This window comes from Otolemur garnettii, unplaced genomic scaffold (assembly GCF_000181295.1).
Source record: "Otolemur garnettii isolate 467f Iridium unplaced genomic scaffold, OtoGar3 scaffold00014, whole genome shotgun sequence".
NCBI classification, from domain to species: domain Eukaryota; kingdom Metazoa; phylum Chordata; class Mammalia; order Primates; family Galagidae; genus Otolemur; species Otolemur garnettii.
The window spans coordinates 16,331,216-16,346,431 of NW_003852409.1; the positions used below are offsets into that span (position 1 = coordinate 16,331,216).

A 15,216-nucleotide genomic window follows, 5' to 3' on the forward strand; every position below is an offset into this window, starting at 1 on the left:
TCAAGACATAAAGGAAGATAATGATTTTACTGGGATTGTTGAAAATACTTCTTAAATGACCAGACTGTTTAGTAGACAAAAAAGAAAATACAAGGAAAACATACGAAGAACATATTTTGTAACACCTATAAAAGAGGACATATATTTGGCCACTTAAACTTTTGTCAGGGTTCTGTATTGATCAATAAAATTAGAAGTAAAGATGAGTGATTGCTTTGGCTATGCATATACTAAAATTGGGATGATACAGAGAAGATTAGCATGGCCCCTGCTCAAGGATGACATGCAAATTCATGAAGCCTTCCATATTTCAAAATGAAAAAGAAAAAAGATGAATTTTTAATTAGTTTAAATTGAGAAATTATTATGAAATTAAACACTTGGGTTAAATCAAAATGACATAAAAGTCGTCTGTGGGGAGGTGCCTGTGGCCCAGTGAGTAGGGCGCCGGCCCCATATACCGAGGGTGGTGGGTTCAAACCCAGCCCCGGCCAAACTGCAACAAAAAAAGCCGGGTATTGTGGCAGGCGCCTGTAGTCCCAGCTACTTGGGAGGCTGAGGCAGAAGAATCGCCTAAGCCCAGGAGTTGGAGGTTGCTGGAGTGACTCCGTTGCACTCTACTGAGGGCGAAAAAGTGAGACTCTGTCTCTACCAAAAAAAAAAAAAAAGTCGTCTGTGAAATGAAGAGAACATTCTGTACCAAAAAAATAATGGGACATAATTTAATAGGAAGTCTGAAGGCATATGTTAGCTTTAAGTGCCTTTCATATTTTTAAGACTGAAATGAACCAGATGCTAATTTCAATAGTTTGGAAAGAAAAAAGAGGGAGAGACATTTATTGTAACAAGTAATATTTATTGAACATATACTTGTCCAAATTCCAGGCACTGTTTTACATGTGTTAATCCAAAAATCAAATAAGGTAGGCACTCCCATCCCATTTTACAGATGTAAAACAGACACAGGGAGGTGCCCGTAGTTCAGTGGGTAGGGTGCCAGCCACATACACCGAGCCTGGTGGGTTCGAACCTGGCCCGAGTCAGCTAAAATCAACGACAAATGCAACAAAAAAACAATAGCCAGGTGTTGTGGCAGGTGCCTGTAGTTCCAGCTACTAGGTAGGCTGAGGCAAGAGAATGGCTTAAGCCCAAGAGTTTGAGGTTACTGTGAGCTGTGACACCACGGAATTCTGAGGGCAACATAGTGAGACTCTGTTTCAAAAAAGAAAAAAAAAAAGAAAACAGACACTGGAGGGTAAGTAACTTGCTCAAGATCACGTGACATTGACAAAGCTGGGATTCAAACTTAGGCAGTCTGGCTGCAAGCCCATGACCTTGACTATCATGCTACACTCTTTTACACTGAAGCTTAAATTAATGGACTTGAAACAAAATTTAAATCTAATAAAACCAGGTACTTTGAAAAGAGCAGTGAAGTATGTAACTTACTGATAAAGTTGATTCAGGTAGTATGAGAGTAAAAATTTTGAGAAGGGGAAAGGCAAACCAATAACATAATTAGGCATTAAATTTGAAAACCTAAAGAATTTTGCTTTCTTGGCAAAACTTGAGTGCCCAAAATTGACTTCATGTAGTTGGCGGGGTAGGCCATGTACTATCATAGTAACAATCTTGAAATTTCAACAGCTTAATAGCACAAGGGCTTCTTTCACAAAATGAACTATTGTGTGCTAGCTGGGAACACTGGGCTTTGGGTCATTGTCTGCCAGTACTAGGCAGATAAAGTAGCATTGAGAGCTGGTGATATGGCAGAGGGAGAAACAGGTAAATTGCACTGGCTCGCAAAACTGCTGGGAGATGACATACATGATATCTACTCACATGTGACTAGTCAAATAAGTCACATGATCCCACCCAGATACAAGGGGCTTGGGTGGAGAGAACATCCCTACTGTGTGCCCCAGGGAGGAACTGGAAATACAGGAATATGCCACAGATGTCCCAATAGAATGTCTTTTAGTTTTCAATACCCAGATTTTCATAGAATATTTCTGTCAATATTTTTTGACAGTTTGGGAAAAACTTGTTTACATCAAAAAGACTTACTGAACATCTTACTATGTGGGAAAAGTTTGTTAAATTCCAAATATAAGGTAGAACTTCAGAATTAACAAGAATGATGTGTGTCTCTGTGATAAGAAAAGCATCCCAGGCTTACTGAATGTAAAGCAACTGTCTTTGGTGATGCCAAACAATGTTTTAAGCTTTATGTCTCAACATTTTAATTTGCTATTTTTATATAGGTGTTGGTATGTTTTTAGTTGGATTCTAGGAAACTGTTGGGAAGTTGTGGGTTCCCTGTAACACAGTTTTTCCCATTTAAAATACCAAGTGTTGGAAGAACTGGAACTCTCGTATGCTGCGGATGGAATGTTAAAATGGTACAACCACTCTAGAAAATAATTTGTCAGCTTCTTAAAATATTAAACACCTATATGACCCAGTCATTCCATTCCCAGAAGAGAAATGAAAGCACATGTTCATACAAGGCCAAATAGGTGAATATTTATAGTACGTTTATTTGTAACACACAACTGAGAATAATCCAAATGTCCAAAGAACTTGTGGGATATTCATACAATGGAACGTTACTCAGCAATGAAAAGGAATGGACTACTGATACACATAAATCTCAAGATAATCATGGTGAGTGAAAGTATCAGAGTCCCCTACCCTTAAAAGATAATATACTGATGATTGCATATATATAATTCTTTAGAAAATGCAAACTATAGTGACGTCGTTTGGGTGACACTGTCGACGATCACAAAGGAACATGAGAAAACTAGAGGGTAGCAGATACACTCACTGTCTTGACTGTGGTGATGGTTTCAGGGATCTACCCATATCACAACTTTTCAAATGCTACACCTAAAATATATACAGGTGATTATCAATTACACTTCAATAAAGCTACATCAAAAATTAAGAAATAGCCTTACAATTGGTATTTTCACATAGAACTTCTGATTTTCATGAACAAATTTCTGATGTGAGGCAGAAAACGCCTATATTGGGAAGATAGGACTAATGGCTTCCCCATACCACACTCTCTCACAGGCCTGAGAGGAGATGTGGTCATGAGGCCCCTGGTTCCTAAGACACTGGAGGCCTCCCTACTGAAGTTGAGTGTAAGTGAAGACTCCAAAATAATTCTGAGTTCCGGATTCTGGAGATACCTGGATGGGCCCTAGATGGGCTTCCAGACACGTTTTCCATCTGAAAATCACTCAAATAGCTTTGGGAGGAGTTTTTTTGTTTGTTTGTTTTTGTTTTTTTGTTTTTTTTTTTTTTAGATTTTAATTTCTCTGTAAAACCGTGGGGCAGCAAACATACAGGCAGCAGAGAAGAACAAGTCAGAGAAGAACTGGCTGCAGGTGCTGCCAACACAGCACCCCTTGCAGGCTCTAATTCCAAGGTCTGCAATTCCTGCTGATGCCCAGGTTCTAAAAAACCTCTGTACCAGCCTCCCCCTTTAGCAAGGGAGACTGTAACCTCAGTCTTTCCTATCTCCCTACAGCTGCTCTGGGTTGCCTTCCCTTCTGTGCTCCTTGCAGAACTGGCTTCTCAAACCTTCAAAAAATGGGGGAGCCTGCAATGAGTGCCCAGGGGCCACCTCTCTCTGCTGCAAGAGGGTGTGAAGGAGTGAGCCTAGACCCAGGGGCATGTGAAAGGCCTTTGTGAACAGGCCTAAGGCATTCTCTGAATCTTTCCTCTCACAAACACCCCCAATGGATCTGAAGGGGCCAATCTGCAATTCTCCCTCCTGCATCTCCAAGCTCTTGGGAGGAAACGGGGAAGAAAGGTGGCAGGGAGAGTGAGAAACTGAGCTTTGGGAGACTTGTGAAGTGGCCCAAAGTGTTGCTGGGGCTGCTTTGGGCACCCTTTCCCCACTCTAACCCTGGGGGCACTATATCTGGGCCCCAGTTCCAGAGTGTCTAGGTTAGAGATACATGGTATAACCAATTCATTCCACCCTTACATAAATGATTTTCAGCTTTGACTGTGCTTTTGAATCATCTGGGTAGCTTTTAAAAACCCAGATGCGCAGAAAATTGGGAACTTCCACTCACTTTCACTGATCAAAACATGTTACCAGCCACATCCGACTTCAGCATGCCTAGGAGAGATGTGAGTCTTTGGTGGACAACACAAAAATCACAACCCAAGAGAAGTAGAAAACTAGAGGAAAGAAATTACCTTTGATGGCTTGATGGTTTTACAAATAAATTCTCTGTAATTTGATTATAATTTCTAAAAATAGCTCAATAGCTAAAGCTTTTTGAGTTATTTTCAGGTGGAAGGCTCTCATATATTTTATGAAATTAGCATTTGCTTAAAATAAAAATATAAGAAATATACTATAAAAATGTACTCTGATGAGCCTCAATTATAAAGTTAGATATAAAAATTACCATGATTAGCAAACTGAATGAAGAAATGTATTAAAAGAATGACAGCAAACTCTTTAGATAGTGCTTTCTGTGTGTCAGGCACTGTTTTAAGTGCTTTGCAGTATTAACCAATTTAATCTTCACAACAATCCATTCCTTAGGCATTATTTCCATATTACAGATGGGGAAGAAATAAATGGATCATTGTTCTACTCCTTGCTTTAGAGCTGAGATGAAAAAATGCAGTGAAGGAGGATGGAGAGCAGTAACTCAGTGGTAGGCAGAGCTTTCTACATGTCCTTCCCTGGCCTTAAAGAATGTGAATATGCAGGCATAGCTGTCAATTTGGGGAAGAGGTATAGCAATATATGCACCATACAAGATGGCCACTAAAGTAGTAATCCCCTTGTTTTTGTTGAGTGGTGACTCAAGTCTTTATGTTCTGAGACACTCTGTGAGTAGATTGGTAAAGGCTAAAGCATAGGTGAAGGCTACTGCTTGAGCACTGCACATACTTAGTCCTTCTATTTCTTCTGAACACAAACTGGTCTTTCAATAGTTTCCTGAATCCCAACTTCTTTTAAGAATGGGGGTACTTCTTAGACCTCTGGAGGCTGGACAGAACAGGGAGTGAGGCAGTACTGTGGCTGGAGTTGTAGAAAGTGCAGAAGGAAGGTCATTGGCCCAGTTTTTTTCTTGGAGGTTGGTTTTTAGGTCTGGTTTTCTCTTGCGTATGAGGGATAACTGTGTCCCTGTTCCAGGACCCCCGGGTTTTAGGAAGAGATTTTTATGAAGCAATCTCATTCAAGTTCCCTTCTCCCCAATTCCACCAAGGGGCAAAATCCTAGATGCCTCACGTTCTTTGGTCTGAACTGAGACACCTTCTTAAAATATTAGGGCAAGACAAGGGAGCAAGAAATGGATTTTCTAATCCTTCTCATGCAGCTCATGGAAGCCACTTATTAAAGCAACAAACCTCAAGTGCCTGAGTCGTGTCAGGCAGTTTCAGGTGCTGCTGGAACTGCAGTAGACAAAATAAACTCCTTGACTTTCTTGCACTTACATACTAGAGGGAGAAGGTATAAGCAGTAACAACTATGAGAGGCTGGTCAAGGAGGGTGGGGAAAGGATGGTGCTTTATGCTTGGTTCAGGGGAGTATCCTCTCAGGTGACACCTGAGGCCAGAAAGTCATAAGGGAGTGTGGGTTGTGCAGAACTGGGGTGTGAGTTGTTTCAGAGGAAGTGATCAGCAAGGACAAAGGTCCAGAGGTGGTATTGTTCATGAGTGTTTGAGGAAAATCAGGTACAGGACTAATCTGAGTTTAACAGAAACATGGGACATTGAAGGTAGTTGTGTTAGGCTGTGGGAACACTAGCAGCTGGGTACTGGCTCTCGGTGCTGCTGACTGGGTCTGACAAACTGTGCCAACACTCTCTCTTCACCAGATGGTCAGCCAGTACTTGTCTATTGTTCTAATAACCAAAAGACCTTTCATAAACTTTTTGAAACCAATGGAACAATATCTTTGAAATGGTAATTTTGAAGATCAACAGCTAATATTGTGATGAGTCTGCTTCCAGAAACAGACAGTTTCAATTGAAGTTCTGTCTTGGGGTAAGAGGGTCAAATGACAAAGTCCTCTATGCCAAGAATAGAGATTTAGAGGCTTCATCATTGTCCTTGGATCCCCAAAGTAACTTCAGTGTCCTGGTTTGATATTTACTCTGGAAGTTTATTTGACATTTATCTGATTTTCTGCCATTCAAGCTTAAGTTATTCATGTTATTTAAAGGGGAGCAGTAACAGGACAACTTGAAAATAACTTCTCAATCACACAATCATATGATTTAATGCTCATTTTATTTACGGCACTCACAGGCTGATCGGTCTGACAAACTTGTTTATTTGAGGAGAAACTCAGCACAAACAGCTATGGCAAATAGCAGTTGAGGGAAAGGCTGAAGCATAGAAAAAAGGATCAGTGAACTTTTTCTCTAAAGTACCAGATAGCAAATATTTTAGGCTTTAGGATATTATGTAGGTATTTATATAACAATAGAGAAAATACATCTCTACATTTTTTTTTTTTGGTGAAACTCATAATCCAGGGTATCCATAAAGTTTGTATGCAATATTAAACTATTTTAAAGCACACTACCTTTATGGACACCTGCAATGCTTTTTGAAATACAGATCTGTTAATGGGAAGAATAGAATTCATTTTTAGAACATTTTGATCAATTGAAGTTGAAAGTTAACGTTCCTAGGGTCACGTTAATTGCAAATGTTCTTGGCTTACCAGCTATATAAAAATAGGTAGGGAAAAAAAGAAAAACAGACAGAGGGCAGGATTTAGCCTATGGGTGGTAGTTTACCAACCTCTGGTATAGAAAATATGTTTTTAATGTTCAAAGTAGTCCTGGAGCTTCTGATTAAAGTTAAAAGTAAAGAAGAGAGAGAAACATAGGAACTGGAAGAGATATGTTGACCTTGTCCTATAAAACCAACAAGGGTGGTAGAGAGATAACCTATAAAAATTGATAGCCTTTCTCTACACTAGCAAAAACTAATGGTAATAACTAAGAGCAAAATAAAATCAACAACAAACGCTAAAAAACCTATGAAAACATATAGAAATTAACAACCAAGAACACATAAGATGATGATCAAGGAGAAAATGTCAAAACTTTAAGATATAAAAGATGATCTGAATAAATTGACAGACATTCCATGTTCTTAATGAGATAATATTAACATATTTCTATTCTTTCCAGGTAAATAAATTAATGCATTCTCAAAGAAAATTTGAATTGGATTTTTAGAGAAATTTGTCAACTTGGTTACTTGGATGAATAAAAATACAAATAATAAAACTATAGAAAGGAAAAAGTGACTTATATGACATAAAGAAAAAAATAAGACAATGAAACAGAAATAAACAAGACTGTGATACTGGTGCAAGAACATGCAGACTGACCCATGGGACATGATAAAGATTTTACTGGCCATTCTGTACATGTATTTTAATGCCTTTGTTGTGTCTAACATCTGTGTCCATTCTGGGTCTGTCTCAATTGATTTATATTTTTCTCCTCATTGTGGGTCATATTTTCCTGCTCTATCTGCCAAGTGATGTTTTAAATTGAACACCAACCACTGTGATTGGATCATCTGTATTTCTGTAAATATTTTTGAGTCTTGTTCTGGGACATAGTTAAATTTTTGAAAAGAGTTCGATTCTCTTGGATCTTGCTTTTAATGTTTGGTAGGCAGGATAAGAATAGCATTGAATCTGGGGCTAATTATTCTTTACTACGGAGCCAAGAAATTTGAGTACTTTACCCATTATCTTGTCAATTATGAGGTTTTCCTTATTTTCCTTCAAATGTATATAAGAAGTAAGTCCTATTATCTAATCTTAAATAGGTCTTAGTGTTGTAATTGTCTTTTTATTTTCCTTTTTTTATTAGAAGAAGAGGGCCAGGCGCAGTGGCTCATGCCTATAATCCTAGCACTCTGGGAGGCTGAGGCAGGTAGATTGCTGGAGCTCAGGTGTTCAAGACCAGCCTAAGCAGGAGCAAGAACACCATCCCCCGTCCCCATCTGTAAACAACAACAACAAAAATACCCAGCTGCTATGGTAGGCACCTGTAGTCCCAGCTGCTTGGGAGACTGAGGCAAGAGCATCAATCACTTGAGCCCAAGAGTTGGAGGTTGATGTGAGCTATGATGCCTTAGCACTCTACCGAGGGTGACAAAGTGAGACTCTGTCTCCCCCCACCCCCCAAAAAGGAAGAAGAGGAATGTTACTTTCTAAAAAACTGTGGGGAGTTTTGAATCAAAAGAGAGACAAACTGTGGGGAGTTTGAATCAAAAGAGAGACAAAAACAACCTAAAGCTTAAACACATAGAGGCTGGGTTGGAGGTGGAGGAAGCCTGGTGTGGGGCAAGGTGTGAAGGACTCCTAAGGAGACCTGTGGGGCAGATGTCCATGTTCTACATCTTGGAACCTGTGAATATGTTAGGTTACATGCAAAGGGGAATTCAGATTGCTGATCACCTGACCTTATAATGCAGAGATTATCCTGGTTTATCTGGTGGTATCCAGTGTAATCAATCACAAGAGTCTTCCTAAGTGGAAGAGGAAGACAGAACCAAGAGAGGTGTGAGAAGGATCTGGCCTAATGCTACTGGCTTCAAACATGGAGGAAGATGCTATAAACCAAAGAATGTTCATGGCTTCTAGAAGCTGAAAAAGCCAAGGAAACAGATTCTCCCAGAGCTCCAAAAAGGAATGTAGCTCAGAATGCTGTATTCATCTTTCCTTTCCTTTCTCTCTCTATTTTTGGAGAAATGTGGGAAATGTAGAAAATGAGGAAGCAGAAGATAATCACCATGTGTCTATCACTCAAAAGCAATAACTCTTAATATTTTGTCCTGTTTTCCTAGTCCTTTTACCTATCCATATCCTCTTTTAAGAAATTATCATTGATAAAAACAATTGACATAGATTGGTTACCCTCTGACTGCTATCTCTACCTCATTTCTTCCTTTCTTTTTTTCCCTTTTTATTTAATTTTATTTTTTTGAGACAGGCTCTTGGTTTGTCACCAGGTCGGAATACAGGGGGTGTGATCATAGCTCACTGCAGCCTTGAACTTCTGGGCTCAAATGATCCTCTTGCTTCAGCCTCTTGAATAGCTGGGACTACAGGTGCATGCCACCATACCTAGCTATTTTTTTTACATATAGAGATAAGGGTCTTGCTATGTTACCCACACTGATCTTTAACTCTTGGCCTCAAGTGATCCTTCCATCTTGGCCTCCCAAAGTGCTGGATTACAGATGTGAGCCACTGTGGCCTGTGCCCATCTCATTTCATTTATTCCTCAGGAGATAACTCTATTGAGAGCTAGATGTCCTTCCTTTAGTAATTTAACCCATTTCTATTTAAAGTGTGGGCCATGGACCAGCAGCAAAGGCATCATGTGGGAGCTTGTTAGGAAACAGAATTTCAAGCCATCCCCAGACCTACTGAATCAGACTCTATAGTTTAACAAGATCCCCAGGTGATTTGTTTATGTATTATGAAAAGCCTTGCATTATCAGAGGTGTGCATCTTCAGCCTACACCCTTGTCTGGCCATTGTGAACTTGCTCCTACCCTACATGGCTGACTCAGAGCTGTCCTCAGAACCCCCCAAATGGCACAGCTCTGCTCCATTTATCCTCATCATTCTTATCTTTTTTGTTGTTGCTGTTCTTTTTGCTTTCTTTAGGAAGGGATTGCTCTGTTTCTGATTCATGGACATTTCCTTTCACACCTCATTTGCACAGAATGTTTGGAGTTGAGGTAGGTTTCAGTGTGAGCTCTAGCTGCCATCTTGACCTGGGAGTAGCTGAGGGTCTTTTTGTGCCTCCCTCAGGGCTGTTGTTTCCTAACACATGGCGCCACCCAGTGTCGTCATTAACATGACCCTTGATTGTTACTGTTTTAAATTTTCTCCACATTCTCAAGGATATTGTAGGCCATGCACTTCTGGGCATTAGATGTTCTGTTCCTTAAATCCCAACATTAAAAAATGAGAGATCTTAGCATTACTAGTTGTCTTTCTATATAACCTTTGGCCATATTTTGGCAAACCAGACCAGGTACTTGATTCAGGAGTAATAACCTGAACCTAATCTAGTCTTCCCATCTGGAGGCAGAGCAAGATATGGAGAGCTTCAAATACCTAGAAAGCCTTCTCTCATTAACATTCACTCCCCTAATGACTGAACCATTCTTTTTGTAGGATAGTACTGTTCTGTCCCATGTGTAGTTTTACACTGTTTTTATCTGCTTGTGATGGGAAAGAGTCACTAGTGGAGAAGGATCTTTAATTTCTCTCTGTCCCAAAGCCTGTTAATGCCCCAAAGATGTTAACAGCATTTTTATCCTCCTTGATGTCTCCTGACAGCACTAAGCACAGATTGCAGAAGGTAGATGTTGCTTGCCTTTAATGGAGTCTCACTTAATATGTTCACAGTGGATAACGGAGGTGGGAAAGGAGGTTTTCCAAGAGCATGAAAGGACCCTGAATCCATCTCATGGAATGGCCAGTAGGGAGCAGCTGGAATGTGGAGGTATGTCCTGAATCACGTCAGGCTGGTGTCAGCCTTAGCAGCATCTATCCCTCAGTGCCCACATTGAAAAAGAGAATCCTGCACTGGAGAAATTATGGGGCAAGTCTTATATTCTCATGGTATGTCGTATCAGGTCACTGAGAAATAGGTGACTCAAAGAGCAAGCAGCACTGACAGGGACTTGGGTTAATAGGCAGAGAATTACTGCAGAGGACTGAGAATCCTGCAACTCAGAGAAGATTCTGAGAAGCTAGAGGAAGATCATGGGTGTAGGGCCAAGGAAGTTTCCTCATTCACTCACTGCCAGCCCTACATCTCTCACAGACACAAAGACAAATCACGTGACTGCAATGCTAGTTATTTTATTGATCATATCAGGACATTATTCATGGTAGAGTTCCCCTTGGATGTGGCAAAGAGTGACAAATTCAGAGAAAACTTTTGATTCCTAAGAGGTAAATTGATGAGTCTTCTTAGGCAATTAGGGAAGATTGTGAAGATGCAGGGATCATGCCTTCATGTGTGCTAATGATAAAAACCAGGTCACAGAACATGGGGACCAGGAAGGGTGCTGGAGCCCAGGTGAGGAATCACTGTGCTAAATAAACAGAGAAGAAAGAGAACACAGAAACTTATTAAGTGTTCCTTGGACTGAGTGGAGGATGAAGAGAAACTCTATTATAGAGAAAAATGTTGAAGAAATAAATCTTACCCTGCATTCTAACCTATGTTATTTACTAAAACAGAAAGAGGAAGGGCATTGAGTAAATGACCTTTTCTTTTTACTGTTGTTAATGCTACCTTAACCTTTCCCCAACTGAAATCTATGAAAAAGAGAAGGGAAGCAATAAAGGATCCTTGGTTTATTTCTATCACATTCAGCATTGGAAGTTTTGAAGAATTTTTGATGAATTAAGGAATAATGGCAAAAGGTATAGCTACCCTTTAGTAAATGCTTACTCTATACAAATTGCTAAAGTACTACTACTCTTTTTTTCCATTTCAAACTTTGTCTTAGTGATTTTCAGCACATTATTAATTACTGAGCCATGCATTATATCCACACAGTAACTCTGTTAGGTAGACGTCATTGCTTCCTTTTTAATAGCTCAGGTTATTTTCCCAATAGCTCACGGTAAAACTGGGTATTCAAGCTATGTCTTTCAACTCTAAATTTTAAGCTCTCCATACAAACTTCATTACCAAATTATTTTTATGGTAATATGTGGGCATGAATCCCTCATGCTTTTGGAAGACACTAATCCCTGGGCCATACCCTCTCCTCCAGGATCAGAGAACACCAACCTGGATCCTGGGCCTGTGCCCCGTCTTGGTACTGGAGACAGCGATCTGTAGAGGCAGAACAGAACACAGACACCAACATCAGTTTAGTTTTTAGGAGAAAAACACATGATTCACCAGGTTAGGACAAAGGAGGCTCATTTGGGGTGTGACTTTCCCTTGGATTTTTTCCTTCTATAACATGGGAATTTAAGAAGAGAGAGTCATATAGCTCAACTTACCAACTTTGGTCAAGTCAATTATATTTTTCTTAGCAATTCCATGTTTTTTACAATATTCCAAAAACTTTTTCTTAAGTTTTAAGCTCACATCCGGTTTTCGGCCTGTGGGAAGAGTGACAATAGTTTCTGTGTCTTAAGTACTGGTCACAGAGGTACATGAGGTGACAGGGTTCAACACGATGGGAAAATAGATGGCACCAGCTGGATGCTCAGGCATAAGTCTTGAGGGTGGAGATAACCTATCTGAATTTGACATCAGAAGGCATGATGAAAAATTGAATAATCTTCCTATCCCTGAGCCTGAGCAGTTACCCAATCTTCAGATTGGGAGAGATAGTTAGGATAAGATGAGGAAGACCACTGTGTATCTGGGGTTCCTTCTTTCCCCTCCCTCCCCTCCCCAAGATGAATGTATGTCAGCATGAAAATACTCTACCATAGAGCTCCATAACGTGGGTTGTTTCCCCATTCTTGTAATTCTTGGTGAAATAAATCAAATAGTCAGTATAGTTGGTTTCAAGGATAACAGCTATATTATGTCCATCATCTATTGAAGAAACAGAATACATAGCTCAGAACTTCTTTGGTCCTGCTTTTGGGAAGGAGTTGAAACCCTACCTGTTCTTCCCCACAAAACAACAAAATTCAAGTACATTTTCTGGAAGACATTGAGAGTGAAGATGTTTAGTGTCTTCCATTGTACCTCCCTGGGTCTCATGGGGGGACTTCTAAACACAGGGGATATTGACCACTAGTTCTTGAAAAATTTAGGCACAGCAGCAATTCATGTTTCTTAATCCTCCCTGAGACCTACCCACTCCCTCAGCATCTCTGTCAGTGATGTGTGTTTGTCTTTCCTATAAGTCCCACTGGACTTACATACCTGATGGTACATCCTGAGCATCAGGATGAGTTGTAGCAATAACCATCAGGCATCTTGGACACATGGCAGGGAGTAAGAAGCTGTCATGTCAACTTATTATTCTTTTCCTGCCAATTAACTTCTGTTGCAACAAGTACCTGCAACTAAACTGCCTTCTTTATCTGATAGGATTATGTGCCAATCATTGGCTTTTACATACAGAGTTCTCCCAAATTCAGGATATTGCCTATTAGATGGCTCCTGTTATATTATCTAAATAATCACTGATCAAGAATTGACCATGATCCTGAAGATACTGGGGGAGGGTAAATACCTTGCAGTTGGAGGTAGAATTTAGAAAGACATTTTTTAGATACTTACATTCAACAGCACATTCACCATCCTTTTCTGTTTGGTCACAAACAAAAGAAATTTCACTGCATTCTCCATTTTCTCTGTGAAACAGAATGAGTTGATGCCCAAGAAATAATAATGAGGCTGGCTTCCTCCCCCCTCTGCTCTTTTACATCATTTCACTTGATTACCACTACCACTACTTCCTGCTGTTACTCTTACCACAACTACTTATCTAGATTATGAGCAGAGCGTGCCTGCCAGCCTCTTGAGTAAGTGCTTCACAAATGTTACTTGGGTTTAGTCCTTGCAAAAAGACACAAGAGAGAATTACTTTCATCTCCTTTTACCAACAGGAAAATGAAGATGGAAAGAGATGAATTGTCTTTAAGAGACAGATTCAGATTCAGGCTTTTGATTCCAGATTCTGTGCTTTTAACCTGCACTGTGTTGTCATGCTGCTGGTGATTCTGGGGTCCTTCTACCTCCTGCTTTCCCCACTCCTGCTAAATTTATTCCTACTACCAACTCTTATCTCTGAATCCTAAAAAGTCCCAGATCCACCAAGTCCTGTTCAGTACCAGATGAGGGACTCTGATTTTGGACACAGACCCAGTGTGTGTGCATGCATACATGTACTTGTGTATATATGTGCACACTCGTGTGCTCCTGTGTATGTGTGTGTATTCAAGATCATACCCAGGCTTCCATTTTTCCTTTCCCAACTAAAAAACTTCACACTTGGAATAATAAACATTGGAGGCTCCAAAAGTCAGAGAAGAAAGGGGGCGAAGGATGAAAATTTACCTATTGGGTAAATGATACACTGTTCAGGTGATGGGTATGCTCAAAGGCCAGACTTTATCACTACACAGTATGCCCACATAACAAAACTGCACTTATAACTCCCAAATTTATAAAAAGAAAAAAAATCCCACACTTACAATGTATGATATTTAAAGTACAAAGAGGAGTTCTTCAGGGCTTGGATTTGTTCTACAAAAATCCTCATGCTACCATTTTCTTTTATCTTTTCCTTATGGTCAGAGGCCAAGAGGATGGAATACCATCCTCCTGAAATCTGCAATAAGTAGTAAAATGATTGGGTAAGAAAAGAGGAGAGGGGATACCACATGAATACTTACCTCCTTGGACTCTGACTTGTGGTCTAGGACTTATAATGGAGATATGAAGATAAAATTAGAACTCAAGTCAACTGGCACCACACCTAGGGCTCTTTCTACTGTCCCTTCAGGGAAATAGAGGATCCAAACTGCAATTGCTTTTAGTGCAAGGCCAGAAACCACCCCTTTTGTCTAATATATTAAGGAACTTCTGGCCCCCACTAGGACCCACTTAGCTTCAGAATCCTCCAAGCTCCGCCCACCCCCATCACAAGTCAAAAGTCACTCCACTCCACCACTCTACCTTGCGCAGATTGAAATTGCTCGTCACAACGTCATTGTTTCCTTCCTCTTGGGCACAGACTAGGGCCAGACTCAGACTTAGAAACAGCAGCTTCATCTTGATTGAGGTCAGTACTATCTCCTCCACAATTGCCAGGGCTAGTCTTTCTGCAACAGTGGTTCTACCCTGCAGCTCCTCTGTCTTTATATCCAACCCACATCCATATTTTTGTCTGTGGGGCATTACCTTTTTCCTCCCCCTCCATGAAATGGTCTTTTATTCAGTGGTTGAGGGCAAGAATTGTTCCTTCCCTTTTGAAATTTGGCAGTCCCACCTGTTTTAGATCTTGTTAGTGACCTTAAATTTCTCCAAACACATTCTCAAGAAAATAGTGGATGCTTTAAAGGGTTGCCATTTGGAACCAGATTTAACTATGGTTCTGGCTTTGGAATTGGAAAGCCAATTATGTGTGGCAGGAATGGGTGTAATGAGGAAATGGAATGTGTGAGAATCTTTGTTCTATCTCTCC

General features: G+C 40.2%; 1 protein-coding gene and 1 non-coding gene across 2 annotated transcripts; one reads left to right on the forward strand and one right to left on the reverse strand.

Moving 5' to 3' along the window:
- Nucleotides 1-208: 208 nt before the first annotated feature.
- LOC111723695 lies at nt 209-313 on the forward strand. The gene has a single exon (XR_002772189.1). It is a non-coding gene; the product is annotated as a U6 spliceosomal RNA (small nuclear RNA).
- Nucleotides 314-5,771: 5,458 nt separating this feature from the next.
- LOC111723670 (allergen Fel d 4-like) lies at nt 5,772-14,804 on the reverse strand. The gene is made up of 7 exons (XM_023510562.1): nt 14,709-14,804; nt 14,225-14,361; nt 13,308-13,381; nt 12,501-12,611; nt 12,065-12,166; nt 11,818-11,891; nt 5,772-5,888 (listed from the first exon to the last, which is right to left on the reverse strand). Exons 1-7 carry the CDS (start codon nt 14,802-14,804, stop codon nt 5,772-5,774), a joined length of 711 nt encoding a protein of 236 aa, XP_023366330.1.
- Between the last annotated feature and the right edge of the window lie 412 nt (nt 14,805-15,216).

Coding starts and splice junctions, on each gene's coding strand:
- LOC111723670 (XM_023510562.1), bottom strand. CDS start 14,804: ATGAAGCTGCTGTTTCTAAGTCTGAGTCTGGCCCTAGTCTGTGCCCAA. Junction 12,167..12,500: donor CCACGTTATGGAGCTCTATG/GTAGAGTATTTT, acceptor CTCTTCCCACAG/GCCGAAAACCGGATGTGAGC. Junction 5,889..11,817: donor CTCTGATCCTGGAGGAGAGG/GTATGGCCCAGG, acceptor TTTGGTTATTAG/AACAATAGACAAGTACTGGC.